We start from the raw sequence: 18,612 nt of genomic DNA, 5'->3' as shown, positions 1-18,612 counted from the left end.
AAACCAAGTGAAGCAAACGGTACGAGGAGGTGGCTCAACATATAACGCTGCCGACTTTGGAACAGGAAAACAGGGTTCGAGCCTTGGGGTGGGCTGCATCATTTAAGTGTGATTTACTATTAAATGTTAATAAATAAACAGGCTTGGGTAGGGACAGGAAGCTACCAGATGTGGAATTGCAAGCAGCAAAGAAATAAAGTAGTCCCTAAACAAAAAGATATCAGCCAGCAGCGCAAGTTAACTGTAGTTGGTCCATACTGCTTCCTCCAGAAACTGAAGAAAAAGGAAGTGATGTATCGGACCACCAGCCAATAATGAGCAAGATAAGAACAGCAATGCCAGATTCCACCAATGGCAAGCGACAAAACAAAGTGAAATGCAATGGGTGGAGTTTCAGTAGTAATAAGGATTACTTGATGCCTCGAAAAACAAAAAAAGCATTGTCATTTATAGTGTCAATAGCTCCAACTAATGTAAATGCGAGACCTATTGCATTGCAAATGCTTGTTAAACCCCTGAGTTGTAACCAATGTATGTTTTTTTCACTCCACTGCACAAATGACATTGGTATTAGTTTCTCCATGAACACCTCATAGTTACACAAATGGGCAAAATTAAGAGTTTCTGTGGCTTATCATTTCATTGCCCTCAGCTCATGTGTGATCCTATGTACTTAACTAAATTCCCCTCAGCCCAGAGGATCCTATTTCACACCATATTCTTACCAATACTGTCATACTCATGGGACAAAACTCTGATATCAGTAACATTGTTGATGTCGTAATGCAGAACCTGAGGGAAAAGCCTTCCCGATATTGCAAGGTAATGTACTAATAAAAATGATGTGTGACCACATCTAAATAACTATTGTGGAATATCCTTAAAATGAATCCCTTCCCAATTACCAAATTACGGTGTTCCAATCAATTCATAACAGATGATCCCTGTTTATCTACATTAAAAAAAAAAATGAGTGGAGGTGTTCTAAACCTAATTTTGTGCAACATTACGCATTATCAGCAGCGTTTACTCAATGGGCATTGATTTTAATCCATATTCCCCACGTTGCCTCAAGTCCTTCTAGTGGTTGATTCCATTAATACAGTAAACCAGCTCCATCTCCCAGGTTTCTTGCAACCCAGTACACTAACAGTTAGAGAAAAATAATTCCTCTCAATAATTCACCTAACCCAGACAAAGTATGGAATTATTCGGCTCAAGATATTTGGGAAGTCATGGCTGGAGAACTTTGTAGAGCAGTGACGAGGGAGATGTACCCTCTTCTGAGCCCTGCCTACTCTTCAGCAGTTAAATGTTTTTTTCTCCAAAACAAACAGCAAAACAAACATAAACTTCTCCAGTAAGATCAATACAAGACCAATAAGTTTACAATATTAAGGAACCATAGATCAGGCAAGTTCGATTTATAATTTATTTTTCCTCAATATAAATATTTGTATTTTATAATAAAAAACATTTTTTATCAAAGATATATACATGGATTTTGTGAGCTCCACATGAGTTCAGAATATACATAAACATATTCAAATAATTTCTCCCCCAGCAAAAATATACAATATTATCTTCACCAGTGGAAGATTAGAGTCTGTCTCCTATCTTTCAACACCCACCCTAGTATTAGTCCTACTACACAGCACAATAATATTAACGTAAACTCAAATTCACAATTGTACACCTTTATATATTCAACGTATATTTTATTAAAATAAATTCATTGAATTAAGAATGATTCCTCGTTCAAGGTAATTTAAAAGACATTTACATAAAAACAGTATTCCTTGCAATTCTTGTGCCTAGCTTTATAAATGTAATTCCTGCATCTATCTTTCATAAAAACAATTTATACAGAAAATCCCATGACATACAATAGAACAATCAATAAGACAATCCTAAGTATAGAAAAAGGGAAAGAGAGAAAGAAAAAGAAAATCCTAAAGACAATACACTTTGTCGTTTCAATGACACATCCTGGGCGATTAATTTAAGAATTCAGCCTGGTTACATTCAAATATCCACTAATACAGCACTGAATTCCCTCAAGGATTGTGTCCACCACATTTGCGTCCACGCGTTTCGATGGTTTCTATGAATATTATTGTGCTGTATTAGGACTAATACTAGTGTGGGTGCTGAAAGATAGGAGACAGACTCTAATCTTCCAGTGGTGAAGATAATATTGTATATTTTTTCTGGGGGACAAATTATTTGAACTTGCTAAGAGTACCCTACTCCCTTGGTTACAACAAGGGGTCTCTCTACTTTTTTAAAACATATACATAAACAAAACCAAAACAAGGAGCATAACAGCATAGCATATTTGAGAGAACAATCACATTCTACACAACACATACATGTCACGACATTGGACACAGATAAAGCAGAATATCCTTATGATTGTTCCATATTATTATTAGAATTATCTTACAGCTTTAACCCTTCTTGTGTCCTTTCTCTCATTTATAAAGCAAAACATATATAGACAGAATTGCGTTTTATCCATAGCATCCCAATCTTCTCGTCAGGCTCCAAAAATGTGGCCCTGAAATTTTGTTTTTCTTTCCATCTCCCCCTGCATCTTCCCCATTGCAATCCTGATCCCCAAATTAGTGAAAATGTGGGATGCAGTGCTGAAAACCAATGGGGCTAGACTCAAAACATAATAGGAGCGCCAGTACTCCTATGTCCTGCAGTGCTCCACTGTACATGCATCAATGGTGGTTGGACCTCCAAGGATTGTGGGGCCAGAGGCCAGAAAATTAAATGAACTATCTGAAGACCTCCACGATGATCCACCCAGGGTACAGAGGACACCTATACTCATCGACGCCTTGTATGGGGTAGTAAGCGCTATATAAATACAATTACAATCTGATACTAAGGGCTTTTCTCTCTTAAATGATGAGGCCCACTCATTTCTGATTCAGGCTGCGTGTTTCAACAACACGCCAATCTTCTGCCCTCTGGTGTTTGTAGAGAGTTCATATGCATTTCTGCTGCCCAGTTCCATTAGGTACAAGACCAAGGCAACAAGTCGGGCATCTACTGGCAGTCAAGGGGCAATCAAGTGGCAGGGAGAGGCAGACATCTGGAGCATGAGTGCCACCATCTTGGTAGCGGTGCACAGGACAGTGGAAACCCGGAATTCTGGCTATGTCCAACTCATCCGTGTGCAGTTTCTCTCAGATATGTTCTAGTTGCAAATTTTACCAGATGATCTTAGGCAGTAATTTTGGAGCTCTAGACACTAGACAACTATGTAAAAGTGTGACTCATGTGGTACCTTCCATGGCCACATCCCCCATGAGGCTTAAGTCGTTCCAAAATATAGATAGTGAGAAGAATGCTAGTCTCCTGCACTTTTGTAGCACAATTGAGTGAGGGAAGGAATGGAAAAACTGAGCAGCTGTCCAATTAGATGTTTCTGTGGCGGCAACAATTAGTCCTTCCTGAAGGTAAAATAGTTGCACCATCCCTTAGCAAATTCAGTTCATGAAAATGAAAGTCAATAATAAAGTCTATCACTGAGGCTATGGGCACAATTTTGATTCACAGCCTATAAACCTGTCAGAGAATAAGAGACTAACTGTCACATAACCATATTCTCTGAGGATATGATCAGAAAATAAAATGCGTTTGCTGACCGTTGAATAATCAAATGATTTCAAATGTTGTGATATTGATAGAAAATGTTCAACTCTACAAATGTTGCAAAGGTATTTGGTACTCTCCTGGGCCTGCAACAATGCACATCCTGGGCGAGGTGCTAGGTCTTCTCTAAAACTACTCTTCCTTCTTATGTGGTTTTCTTAATCCTCTTTTAATGAGTTGGAGCCTGGCAGTGCCAAGATGGCAATATTGTTGAAGGCTCAATCACGGCACTAACGTTCAGAACACAGAATTCCATCAGCACAGAAAGTGAGCTGTCTCACCCTTGGTAAAGCACATCCTTGTGAGAGGGCTGAGAACCAAAACAACATAGACCTGTTGTGAATGAATGCAGCACTACGTGAGCCCATGTTGCCGTTAAGAATAAGGTCATTCAAAAATAAACAAACTTACTTGGCTACGTGCAGCAGAAATAATAAACAGTACATGTTACATGACGAGACATCGATTTTCAACAAAATGACGTTGAGGCCTAGCTGATCTTAGTTAGCACAAGCCTAGAAAATACACTTTAACAGGTCATATCAAAATCGTTTCCAAGGCAATAGCATCATATGAGTAGTATACATGTGTAAATTCGAGTGTATATTACTATTCTGCACATTGTTAATAATGCACATTTAATATAAAATGCGCAAAACCTCTACGGTATGGTGGCCTTTGATGACCTTTTCTGTAATCTGTAGTTTTAAGATCAGAAAATAGGATTCCATGAATGATCATATTTAATTCATTTCTGAAGGGCGTGACAAAGAGAAGATATTTTTTTTGCTAACATTCAATAATAATTGACTACTGGTGATATACGACTTAAGTCATGTTTTCTGTATTTCTACCTATGCAGGTAAACCCACCTTACTATGTGCCACTGGTCGAGCTGGTGCCTCATCCCGAAACAGACCCTGCTACAGTTGAAACAACTTATGCTCTGATGAAGGAGATTGGCATGTCCCCAGTTAAGCTGCTGAAAGACATTGATGGGTTTGTGCTGAATAGGCTCCAGTATGCAGTGATTAGCGAAGCCTGGAGGCTAGTAAAGGTACAGCATCATTATAGCATAAAATGTAAGATGGCTGAAGATTAGGCCAGTACTAGGAATCATACGTCTCTAAGCGAAAGAAGCTTAGATGTGTTTTATTTATTCATTTGTATACTTTATTTGTTTTATAAACTTGCTGCCTTCCAGCTAAAGCAGAGTATATTTTCCAAATGAAGTGAGTACACGGGACAGTTGGATGCGGCAAGTGATGTAAAGTGAGAAAATGAGTTCCATGTATACAGGAAGGTGTAATAGGTTGCCTGTAAGTAATAAAGGTGTACAGGCAGTGTGACTGAGAAGCCAGCAACCCTGTGTGTCGAGGTCTTACCAATGCCTTCCAGGAGCTGTACGTCCATGTAATATGTTGACGTTATTTCATAAACGTACTTTTCGATGTTTCCTAAACCGAAAATGGGTTGGTGTTCCTCTTGAGAATGTATAAATGTGTTCCTGGGACGAATACCATGACCTGGAGGGACCTGCTTCTTTTTTGTGACCTAGTTGGTACTCTGGAGGTGAATTGCCAGGGACCTGAGGTTACCAGTCCAGGGATAAGTCCTAAAGGTAGCGAGAGCCATTGCTTACTAAGGCCCTGTTCATTTTGCAAAGTATTTGTGGCAGGGCTTTAATTGGGATGAAAAAAGTGGGGTTGGTGGGGGTTCTATAAAGGGCGTGTGGCCTATATAGTTAAGGATGTGGCTTAAGCAAGTAAACTACATATCTGTGATTTCGATACCATTCTCTGTCAGTAGTTGTTAGCTGTTTAAGATCAATGAGTATTAACCATTATTTTGTTGTTAATGATATTGAAAATATTTAAATTCTGAATTTGTGAGACTGCAAATTAAACATTACTGAGGCCTGTGGAAAAAGTAGTGGTCTTCAGTCTCTCAAACACTCCGCTATGTTCACTCTATGTTCGACACGTAGGCCCTTATTCTCTCCATATCTCGTCCATCTATGTATCTTGAATCATATCTCTTTCATTTCAGCACCCTCTTTTCGCTTTCTCCTGAATGCACTCTTTCACTTCACCACCCCTCAAACACACACGGCACCCACCCACCCTCACAAACTGTATTTTCTTTTACTTTCACCATGTCAATATGTTGACTACTGTGTACCTCCTTCACACACATTGTACAGAATCACAACTGAAGAATGGGACCATTGCTCTTTGTGGCATATAGGCCAAGGATTGGATGACCTTGTATTCTCAACACCTTTTTGACCAACTGGCAGGCACCTGAGAAAATCACACCGTCTTCATCCTCAACTCAGGGACTCTCTATTGTGTCCAGTTATAAGCTTCAGGGCCGTATTATCATAAGGGTGCACTTTCCCTATTTGCACCACAGCACAACTTTAAACATGTATGCCGGGTGCAAACAGGGAAAGTGCGCTCTATTATGGTGAATGTGCTGCCCTGAGGCCAGCTGCAAAATCGTGCTGCCCTGGGGCAGTGCATTCAAGTGAAATACAGACCTGCTGCTTCAAAGCCCCTCATTGTTTTACTGTGCAGGTGGCAACTGCCCAGTACTTTAAAGGGGAATTAGAGATCCCCTTGCAGACGGGTGCAGTGAGTGACTGCACCTGCCTGCAAGGAGATGTCTGGGGGATCCATGGGACACCCTCTCTCCCCTCCAGAGGGCTCCCCCTAGGAGGTGCACTTTGAGTGCACCACCTATTGGTGGCATACTTTCAGTTTGCCTCCTGACAGCTTCTTTGCCTTTGCTCCTGCGTCCATAATACGGCGCCCGCGCAGAGGTAAAGAGATTCCCTCATTGGCATGGGGCCATACCCCATGCGTAGCCACGCGTAGCATGACGTAGTGTAAAGTGCACTTCGCTTAGCTGCGTGTAGCGCGACTACAGGAACTACGCCTAGGGTGACCAAAAATGCTGAGTCTTGTCTTACTAGACCAAGGGACTTCGGGCCTTTATTACGAGTTTGGCAGTCCGACCACTGAAGGACCGCAGCTGAGACCTCACAAAGAATGCAGCGCTGGCGGTCTACCGTTTGCTGTATTACGAGTGGACCGCGGGGCCCTCGTTGTGGCTGCAGCAGTCTTGTGGTGGTGGGCAATGGTTTTCTATACATATTGATGCCTGTGTGTAAATTTCGACTACATGTGTGTCGAATGTACACATATGCATGATACATATGGAAAAATATCACCTACCCATTGCCGGAGTCCGAGCCATATGTGTGCAGTCCCGGAAATGGGTATATGGTAGAAAGAGCACTTACCAGTGTAACGTCGCAGTCTGGGTCTTATTCCTCGGGTGAAGATACTCCTGTGTAGGGTGACCTGGAGAAAGGGATCCACTGTGAAATCTGCTGGGAAGAACTGGACAGGGCTGAGTATGCACACCAAATCCTTTGTTTCTTCCGTCCTTTGGGCGGCCGTCCGATCGTGGCGGTTAGGCTGGTGGAAAAACCAACTCGTAATATGAATGACGGTGTTGCTTCTCCGTATTGAGGCTGCCTTCCCCCGACCACCGTCCTGACAGTCAGTGGTGTGCTGGCTGTCCAGCCACGGTCTATGCACTGGCAACACTTCCAACTCTTCCAACTCGTAATACAGTGGACGGACCGTAGAACTCACGGCGGAACAGACCGACGCCGCCAGTATGGTGGTCCACGGACTGTCAAACTCGTAATAACACCTTTGGTGTTCATCTTGCTCTATTTTGCTTTCTTTCATTCTTCAGAAATTGAGTGTGTGAAGTTTTCGAAATATCGTGCACTGTCAGGCAGCAAGCCAACTTCAGACCTGTGCAGACCAAATCCAGCCCTCTGTGTTGTTTTAGTGCTCACCTTCCTCGCACCCCTTTGATTCCACTTCCTCTTGTATGCCCCTTGTCACATTACGGGGGCTTCAAGTGCGCTGCCCTCTTCTAGAGGAGGTAATGCTGTTTAGCTCTGCATGCCAGAGCCATGGTCCGAAACCCTGGGAGGACTAACACGAGGATGTACAGAGGATTTTGCAAGTCAACTTTGTGAGGAAAACCTGCACTACTGTGAGGAAATACCAGAATTTTAGATTATCTGGAATTCCAGAGGGAGCTTGCTTTAATGACCCGTGCCGCATGAAGAATGACACTAACCACTTCCTTACACGACCACATCCTCCTCTTCACCAGTGCCTTATTTTTTTTTAAACCGTTAAGTGCCTGGGCACTCGTCAGGCCTCAGCTTGCACCACCCATTGCCACTGCCAGCGCTGCCAATGACAGTACCTACACTAACATCAGACTACTGCAAGTGTGACAATGCAGACTGTTTTAGGCCTCCAAAGCTATAAGAATGGTTTGGGTGGCAGGTATTAGTTGTTTTTAATGTATATTGAATTAATAAACCACTGTTGTTCTGCTCATCTCTAAATTATACAAACAGTGGCACCATGTGGCAGCTGTCATTAGTGCTGGTGCTGACTATGTAAATGCCGGTGCCGACCATCGGAAACCACTGGCTCAAATCAAGCATTGCTCTTCGCAAACGTCACAGCAAGTTTCACCAGTGAGACCAAGGAAAAGATCTAAATCCAAATTATCTGAGTCCTGTGACTCACTGCTTAAGGCAACTTAAGACGTCATTGTAACAATTTCGAACACTTATATTTAATTGACAAAAACAGTATGTTTTTTATTTTTCACGCAAGGAAAGCATATATAATTTGTTGGTGCTCAACATAAAACATTATTTTGAATTATTGTGTAGCGTAATGTTTATATACATAAATGTATTTAGAAATTTATTTTTAAAGTATACATAATAAACATAAAAAGTAGTTTTAACGGGTAAATCTTTAATTGCTGAAGCATTTTGGCCCCACTGTTGCCGAGACTGTAAATAATCTTTATTGCCACCTTCATCACTTGAGCTATCTTCTGGCAGGTTGAAGGATTCAGGTATGGCTACATTTCGATGCATAGCCACATTACCCAGCATGCAGCAATCTTACTCATTCTCTTTGGTTTATATGCAAATGCACCCAACGACTATAATGGAGACATCGAAAGCAAGCCTTTAAAAGTCCAAATGCATACTCAGTTACGTTTCTTGTCCTAAAGTATGCCTCATTATGTATACGTTGAGATTGAGTGATGAGGTCATGAATTGGTGTTATAAACTATTCAAATAATGGCTGAGCAGTGTCACCTACAATGGGATAAAGCAAAAAGGTCAATTTTGAAAATGTTGTACATATAGTAAGCATTCCTTCAATTGAAAAATCAGAAATTCTTTGTGAATGTATGCTCACCTAACAACATTGTCCTTGGTGAGAGATAGCTTGACATGGTATATTGAATCTGGCTATTTCTTAAGATCATAGAATTATGTGCAGATCCTGGGAAATGGGCACTTATTAATTTATGGTATGCTGCATTTTCCTGTTTCTGCAATATGTTCTACTGCTCTGGGTGGTATAAGTGCCACATGAGTATTGCCCAGGTCTTCTATAATGTTAGTGAATCCGGCAAGAGCATAAACCTTCAAATTCACTATTTCATTCTCAGTACAGAAAACAGTGTATTGTGGTGCAAGCTGGTGTAGGGCACCCATTACTAATGGTGGGCGACAATTTCCGTTCCGCTCGCGGAAATTGCAAAAATTTGACATTTTCGCGATCCGTGCGGAACGCGAAAATTTCGAAACTTCCGCGATCCGCGAGGGAACGGAAATTGTCGCCTAGGCAGGTGTGCTTTCTCCCCATATCTACTACTTGCTGTCATCCTTGATGGAGCTCTGTGCATCCATGAGTTTCTCGAGGGCAATTCCCGTGTAGTTCCTGACACCAGGAGGTTCTGTCTCCTCATCTGCTGCTCTGATCCATGTCTGGCCCTTTATAAACAAGAGGCATGTGAACTGCATGGAAGCCCCTCCCGTTTGGCCCCACAACCCCCACCCCAGCGGTGTGCATCGTCTTCCCTCCCTTTCCCCCACTATGATGGACAGCTCACTCGAGGGACCCCGGCGCCCGTCGGCACTGTGGCAACGTACAGACACACATGGTCGCTGTAGAAAACTCTTCTGGCCCTTTACGCAGCTGTGGTGTAGGAAAAGCACTATACATTTACCCAACGAGGTAGCACTTACTGATTAGCCAGTAGAAAGTACTCCAGTTGAGTAGAGGTATTGCACAAAACGGTGGCATCTTCTTGGGTAAATATGCAGGGCAGGATTCATTCTGGTACAATGCTCCTTTCACAAAAATGAAACCCCAACAGGAAGCACTTGTATTTGACCTTCAACTCGGGCTCCTGCTTTATAAGTCTTACAGATATGAATAAAGCAGGTGCCCGAGTTGAAGGTAAAATTCAGTAACGCATTAATCAGCACACAAAAATCTCCGCGATCACGCGAAATTTCGCGTGATCGCGGAGATTGTTTGCCGTTTCGCGATATTTTGCAAAAGGCACTTTCGCACATTCCGCCCACCCTTACCCATTACTTGTTTTACAACCTTAGTAAAGACGGGCTGTCCCATGGCATGAACATTTCCCATTGGAGCTTGAAATCCACCGGTAGCAATAAATGTAGCACTGCCAACATTTGTAAGAGCAGTAGAATGGCAGTCCTTATTCCAATATTGGGCTGTAAAGCAGTCACAGTTGCATCCAGGGTGAGTATGGTGTCCTCCTCATAGTGATGCTTTTGTAATAACATATTCTATTGGGTACCTGTGCACTTTGTCCTGTTGCTGGCCTTGTAACTGCAATTGTAGCTGTAGAATTATAAAATTAAGCTTTCCGAGACAGAAGTGACGCAGAGCCGGTGCTTCAGCCATGGTGCTGTGTTGAAGAATTTAAGAGAAATTGTTTGCAAAATATATATATTATATAGTTTTTCAGCTGGAATGATTTAGTTGAGGCTGGTGTGTCAGAGTTCCTGGATGAATGTGTTTATTTGTTAAAGGTAAAAAAAAAAACTTCATAACTAGTTCAAAATTAATTTGAGGTGTCTTCAAACACATTAGACAATATGGTTTTATAGATTATTTTATAAAAATATTAATGATTCACTACTTGCTCTAAGAAGGTTGTTTTTGATGATGATAATCCCAACTGCTACTTGTGACAGGAATTGTAGTGCTGCACCCAATTTCACTGGGTCCGATTTTAACAGTACATAGTAATTGTAAGTAGCAGGTTTAACCCAAAAAACATGCAATAAATCTGCTCTGCACAACTCATGATTAAGGCCTAAGAGTTCTGGTGACATTATAAACCCACAAGGCTGGTGTCCAAGTAGTTTGCAAATCGCACCAGGCCTAGAGCTGGCAATGCAGGACCATAATACACTTACCCTTTATGTATTTCTGATAGTTCATGTTTATTTAACCAACGTTAACTTGAATGGGTGTTTTTCAAAAAGGGAAATGTTTATTGAAAAACGTTTATTAAACAGGGGGCTCCAACCTTTTCTGTACTGAAAGCTACTTATGTTAAATGAAACGCATTCAGATCTACTAATATTATTAGTGTTGTATCATTTCAATTTGTTTTATGTATATTAATTCAACCAAGCAAAAGCTGTCTAATTTAATAAGCTGGGCTGCACACAGGTCTTAAAAATTCAATATGAATTACCAGAAGCATGAATTAGTTTAGTGTGTCAGATGCTGGTTTTCCATATACACCCACTGTGAATTTTGTGTCTGCATCGCTGATAGGCCTAGTGAAGATGTCCTCCGCTTATATTCTCATAAATTCTTTAACTGTTGTTGAAATCGCCTCTGTTCTATTGCAAGCTAGATCTTCCTATCTAGTATATTTTATTCATATTTCTAATCAGTCTTGGTGTCCCAACTTCAGTTTATTACTTGCCCTATCAGATTACTATATTTTGTACTTCTTTGTTTACTGTCCTTTTATGGCTTCCCTTACAATTTCCTCAGGTCTAAAAAGAGCCTTTATGTGCTTCAATGTCCTAAGATTCAGTTCAAAGTACATTATGCCCTTACGTTTGGAAAAGTAAATTATTTCTACCTGAACACCAAACATAGAAGATGCCTGTCTTCTGCTTCCACGTGGATTGTGCATGTGGCTTACAGTATCCCAAGGCACGTTTGTAGTAAATCTGTATCAGGATATGTGTTTTACTTTGTGCGCTGGATGTGGAAAATTAGGGTGAATGCCAGTATACCTAAGCACAAGCCGCAGGTTCCAATGGGTGGGGTGCACCACTGCATGTAATTAAATGATTACCTACAAAAATGCCACTCTACTGCCAGTTAACCAGTGCCGGGCAGTTGGCAGCCAAGAGATCAAATGAGGTTATCTACGACCTCTTAAGGTAGAAAAACGATAAGCAAAGAAACTGGCAGGTTTTTAATAGAAGTTAAAATTAGTGAAGCTGCTTTAATTTGTTCTGGCTCCTACTAAATTATTTCACGTGGTGACTGAAAATGAAAGGGCTGCGGTCTTTGCTAGGGAAATAAGATGCATTTAGAATGAGGCCATCTTTTTGTTTTTGAGTTTTATATAGCGCGAACTAGACCCGAAGGTATCAGAGCAGTTTGGATGAGCACCAGTTGCGTTACACAAGGATACATTCATTATGTGTGTAGATAAGTAAATTGTAGTGGAATGAGCCGTGCCAGCTATCGTCTCCACCAGCCCCATCCAATTGTAATATATTTATACTAACTTGGACGTCTATTTTACCCACTTGGGTTGAGTTAATGAAAACTGACCAAGTTAAGTAACCATTATCTTGACAAATGTTAAGAATTCCCTATGATCTTAACATTCCTATTTAGCACGTGATCATTTTGCACCGAATCTGGTAGAACATTATGTGCACAACCGCTTCTGCAATGAGTAGTTTTTCCAGGGGCGGATCCTGACCACCAAAATTAAAAACCGCATGTTTTCTTGCATTATTCACAGTAGCACCCATGCATTTCCAGATCCTATGAGTAGACGTTTTGAATTTGCCAATTCAAGTCCGCAGATCTGCAATTTTTAATATTAACAAACTTTTGAAATATTTGTTTCAGGCTGTAGACTATCAGATCCTGCACACAAACAGGATGTAGTTTAGGGGTGGAGGGTCTTGGCATCTACTGGGCCCTCTGGCCTAGACATATTGCATGTGATTAGAGATCACTGCACAAGGGCAAACACCATGCACAGGTGGGGCTGGTGCAATGACTGGTGCAACCACTGTCTCTCTCTTCCGTCGAAGGGCTTGCGTAGTGAGAGGTTAGGTGCATGTGAGTTGGGTGCAGTGGCTGGTTTTTGTGGCCAGTGCTAGCTGCACATAGCCAAATGGTGTGTGCAGTCGACACTAGATGCATGATGGGTTGTGGACCAGGCACTCGGACCGGTCCCTTCTACACACACTAGAGCAACAGCGATGGGGTGCCAAGGTAATATTACACACGCTGACCAGCCGCATGGCAGGCCCTGTAGCCAAGGCACAATTTGCACGGCTGATGTCCATGTGACTCAAGCTGTGGATTCATAGTAAGGTTGGGTGCTGAGCCTGGCCGAGTGCAGTTCGCATCAGGGGTTTGGCTGTGCTCTGGCTAGCATGCTTTGTGCACTGCTGAAGGCGAGGAGCAGGAGGAGCTGGCCACATGAAGGTTGGGCCCGTGACCTATGATGTGGTCACCACCCACTTTGGCTGGCCCATATGAAAACCTGCATTGGAAATGACGGCAGAGCATGTGCAAGAGCTTTTGGGCATATGACCTAGTTGGTACTTGCAGATAACCCCGGCTGGAGGCTTCACACAGGGATGCACATCAAGTTGGACAAATGGCCTGGCTACAGACCGGAACTTGCAGTCAACCCCGCTGCACTTGGCCTGCCTGACAGTGGGTTGGGAACAGTGAAATATAGAGTCTTGGGATTTAAAAAAACACAACTTTGCTGAAGTAACTTTATTATGAGTGAGTCATGTTTTTTTTTTTGCTCATAAGACATTAACGTATGTTTAAATAAAACCTGAAAATCACTAAAAAAATACCACTGTTAAAGTGGCCCTGTGGTTATGAAACAGAAACTAAAAACCAATTGTATTAGCCAGTTATTTCTAGCTCTGTCAGGATTTTATTTATAGTTGAAAGCCTGGCTTTTATGCTCTGTCTTGAAAGCTCTAATGTGTAGCAGGTGGTAACATCAATAGACTCTATATTGTCCTTACTTTGGTGTCTCTTTGTGCAGTGAAATCCACTGAGTACCGGTTTATCTCAGTATGAGAATTCTCTGTCTTGGAATTTGTCATTGCAGGCCTCATCCCAGTTGCTTATGAATTACAATGATTTTATAACGGACTTGTGCTTCACTGTTGAGTCCGGCTAGAAGTTGTTTGTCTATCAAAGGCATGTTGTACAACACTTCCTCTGCATATATAGTGTGCACAAATGTTGGTGCAAGCTTTAAAATTGCTGACACCCTCTGATGGAGTGGACGATTGTTGTTAATGATTAATGCCTCACTGCGACTTCCACACTTTTTCTAAAAAAGGCATTTTCCAAGCAAGATGAGGAAAGTGTTGTTTAAGTTCTCAGTATTTTTCTGACTCCAGTCTCTGCTGATTGCTTCTGGCTGTCTGTGCTATAGGTTCTGCACTACATTCATATTTATCACTTCATATCCATCACCTTCCCTGGTTGCTGCAGCTAGCATTAAACAAGCACCTGAGCTCCCTCCAGGCCTTTTATTCACTTTGCCTCTTTTCCCCAAAGCAGCGCATCTTTTTCACTCATGTTGATTTTGTTTTAAAAAGAGTCTGTTGTACTCAACTATTCAGTGGAAATATTTTCCCTATCCTCCAATTGTTTAGGATGGTGTGATGTCTCCAACGGATATAGATGTGGTGATGTCTGAGGGTCTTGGAATGCGGTACGCTTTTCTTGGTCCTCTGGAAACCGCACATCTCAACGGAGAAGGTAAAATGCATGCTTTTGTTTTCTACTAGAATTGACATTTTATGCAAAAAAGAGTATTGTTATCTGCCTTTCTAGCCAATTCTTCACTAATGCATTGGAGTACGTTTATTCTTTTTTTTTTTTTTTTATTTAGAATGCTTTATTGAAATTATATAACAACAGCAATTAGACAACATGTACAAACACTTAAATTCAGGCAAAATTACTGGGTAAATGAAAACAGAACAATCGATAGCTCCATTAATCTGAAGTGGACAAAAGCAAAATCTGAATATACAGCCAACAAGGGTTAGCCATGCATGAACTGATATTTATATATGTATCCTGAAATTAAAAAGATAAGCCTTTTACCATCGTGAATGCATTTAAATTGTTCATAAAGAGGAAGAAGGAGAAACTGGGGTGGGGGGAGAGACAACATGTATTAAGCAACAGCAACAATTCTTAAAAAACAAAAAGAACAGTATTAACCTGCTAAAGTTTATAACATTTATGATGGTTCATAATTGGTAACAATGGATGTGGATTGAACAGATTGTCTGGATAGGAAAGATGTAAGTGGTGACCATAGCAGATCCTTTTTAATTAAAAAAGGAATAGAGGTGGCATATGCACGATCCAGTTTACGATGATGGCATAATAAATTCCACCAACCAGTAAAAGACATTTTCGTGGAATCTTTCCAATTTGTAGTGATAATCTGGAGGGCTAACGTAATGAACAAGTCTATGAGCTTTCCTACCATACCCTGGGATTGCCAAACAAAAGAGGAACCTCCTAAGAAAATATGTATAATATCACAAGGAAGGGACGTGGATAAAATGTAATTCAGCTTCTTCCATATGAGCATCCAAAGCTTCTTAACAGGAGGGCAAAGAAAAAACATATGTAAGAGATCATTCTTAACTTGCGAACAAGACCAACATTTTGCATTATCTGTCAACTTAAATTTGTGAAGATCCGCAGGCGTGGGAAAAAGCCTATTGTAAAGATAATATAGTGTTTGTGTTGTGATTGATGAGCGAGATGAGGTATGAATTTTAACCCAAGTGGATTCCCATGTCTGGAGAGAGCGCTCCTGATTAAGGTCTACTTCTCATGCGAGCTCCACTTTGGTTTTAGACCTCCAATCAGAGGGGCAAGACAAAATCCTGTAAACACCAGAAGCTTTCATATGAGAGGAAAAATCTAAATTAACCCTTTCGCCGCGGGGGTAATTCCCCCGCGGCGCGGGGGGGCGGCGGCGCTGTGCTCGTGACGAGCCCAGCTCATCATGAGGCATGGTGGAGCTGTGCTCATGACGAGCTGGGCTCGTCACAACTCCGCCCACTAATTGATTCTCCCGCACAGGCAGGGAATCAATTACGCGTGGGAGTGGCGCGACTGTTATGACAAGCCCAGCTCGTCATGAGCACAGCTCCACTGTGCCTCATGACAAGCTGGGCTCGTCATGAGCATACAAGGGGTTAAGGGATGGGAATTGGCCTACTGGTACAGGGAGAGAAGCCTGAGTCCTAAGACTAAGGTAATGTGTAGCATGAAACGAAGAGATGTCATACTTTTCCTGAATCTCATTAAAATTCATAAGAGAGCCGTCATTCAGTATATGGCCAATGGTAATAATGCCTCTGTTAATCCATTCTTTCCAAGAGAGAACTCTGTTATTTAATTTCAAGTGTTTATTGTACCAAATGGGAGTTTGCAAGAAAATATCCATACAGGAGTTAGAAGAGACAATTAGAGGTTTAGCAACAGCTATAGAGTGGATAAGTATTGGGGAGAAAAAGGTCTTGAGGGGTTGAGAGAGAAGAACAGCCTTGTTTAATGAAAATGGTGTACATTGAGCCGATTCCAGTTGGCCCCAAGTAGTCAATTCTTCTTGAGGGGTATGCGCAATGGAGGTCCAAATTTGTTTCAACGTAAAGGCTGAATGATATCGTTTAAGATTGGTAAAATTGACCCCTCCACTTTCTTTTGACTGTTGCAGACGAACTAATGAAATTCTGGGCTTGCGATTGCTCCATAAGAATTTGATGAGTGAGTGATTAACAGTTTTGAAGAAAGAAAGTGGGAGAGAAATTGTCAACATAGATAAATAAAAATTAACTATCAGTAGCAACATCATCTTAATTGTGGCTAGTTTACCCCACCAGGTCAAAAATACCAGGGACCAGCTCTATATCAAAGCGGAGACTTTAGTAATGATTTCATTTAGATTAATTTTAATAGTATCTTTAATGTTATTTGTATATAAAATACAAAAGCATTTTATACTTATTGAATTCCATGCAAACCCTGTGTCTTTGAACATGTCTGGGAGGCAATATTTAGTAAGAGGTAGGACCTCTGATTTGTCTATATTAAGTTTAGACTCAAACTATAGAGTACTCCTGTAATAGTGAGAAAAATTCGGATTGGATGTGCTTGGATTAGTAAGGTTTAACAAAATATCATCCATATAAGCAGTGAATTTAATGTCTATATCTTTAAATTGGAAACCTGTGAATTGTGAGGAACGACTATTTTTTCCCAGAAAGGGTTCTAGAGATAAAATAAACAATAATGGGGATAAAGGACAACCTTGTCTCGTCCACTTGCGAAGAGAGAAGTAACTGGATTGTTGGCCATTAATCCAAATAGAAGTGTAAGGATCTGAATATAATAACTTAATATATTGAGGGCAATGGGGACTAAAGCCGTGCCATTTCAGTGCTCCAAACATTAACTCCCAGTTCACACGATCAAATGCCTTTACTGCATCTAGCGTAATAGCTGCCACAGCGGAATTCAACTTGAAGATCTGATGAATTATGGTAAGGAAAGTTCTAGAGTTGTCCATGATAGAGCGACCCTTGACAAACCCCGATTGATGTATATCAACCAAGTGAGGGACAACTTGTGTTAATACGGAGTGCTAATAATTTAGCAAAAATCTTACAGTCCGTGTTAAGTCAATGAAAAAGGTCTGTAGTTGCTGCTTTGAGAGGGATCCTTGCCTTTCTTAGGGATCAAAGAAAGCATGGCTTGAGTGAAAGAGCTTTGTGTCCTTCCCATGGTTTAAAAATGGGTAATAAGAAGCAACAACTTAGGAATCAGCAATTGTTTGAAATGTTTAAAAAAGCGCACAGAAAATCTATCAGGCCCAGGAGTTTTGTACTTTGGCAGATGAATCCTAGCATTTGAAATTTCTTGCTCTGAAATTGGAGTTTCCAAAGAGGATAAATCAATATTATTTTCAGGTGATTTAGGAATAGATTGAATTAAAGCATCTATCTGGTCCTGTGAAGGGGAGTCCTCAGGGGTATATAAATTGTTGTGGCATTCACGTATTTTAGAGTCATTAACATGCCTAACCCCAGCATTGTCTGTTATAGCTGCAATTTTAGTCTTTTGATTTTTAATCTCAAGGTAATTAGCTAGAGATTTGCCAGTCTTATTCCGACCTCCATACATCTTAGCATTAAACTTAAGTGAACATTCACAGACGTCATTGCTTGTTGTATTGCATTTTTGCCTTAACAAGTTTAGACAGAGTGTTGGTGTGATTGAGTCCCAGATAAAATTCATCTGCGAGTCTGAGGGGAGATTATTATCAAAAAATTCCTGCACAAATGATGCAAACTGCTCTGTGAATTGATTGTCCAGCATAAGAATATTATTAAATCTCCATCTACGTGAAGTGAACATAGGAGTGGGGTAGTCAATGTCTACTATGACAGGGGCGTTTTCTGAAATAAGTGTTCAACCCATCTTGGCATGCGTAAAAAATTGCAGAGTAGGTTGTGTGAAAGTAATATAGTCTATTCTAGAGTGGAATCTATGCACAGGATAGAAAAAAGAGAACTCCAGAGTATCTGGGTAAGAGATTCTCCAAACATCTATCAGCCCTCTAAAGGCGATAGCTTTGTGAAAGGTCTTATGCATATTATTTGGAATAAACTTAATTTGGGATTTCCGATCTAAAAAGGGGTCCATAAGT

General features: G+C 41.0%; 1 protein-coding gene across 1 annotated transcript in view; it reads left to right on the top strand.

Annotated features, from left to right (window-relative positions):
- CRYL1 (crystallin lambda 1) overlaps nt 1-18,612 on the top strand; it is a 640,631-nt gene that overhangs the window by 536,950 nt on the left and 85,069 nt on the right. Inside the window, exons 5-6 of the mRNA XM_085621561.1 lie at nt 4,532-4,726; nt 14,528-14,633. Of these exons, the coding sequence (XP_085477687.1) occupies nt 4,532-4,726; nt 14,528-14,633 (301 nt within the window). The remainder of the gene's footprint in view (nt 1-4,531; nt 4,727-14,527; nt 14,634-18,612) is intronic.

The sequence above is a fragment of the Triturus cristatus genome, chromosome 8, assembly GCF_964204655.1.
Source record: "Triturus cristatus chromosome 8, aTriCri1.1, whole genome shotgun sequence".
Taxonomy (NCBI): domain Eukaryota; kingdom Metazoa; phylum Chordata; class Amphibia; order Caudata; family Salamandridae; genus Triturus; species Triturus cristatus.
This window is presented reverse-complemented; position numbering and strand designations above follow the sequence as displayed.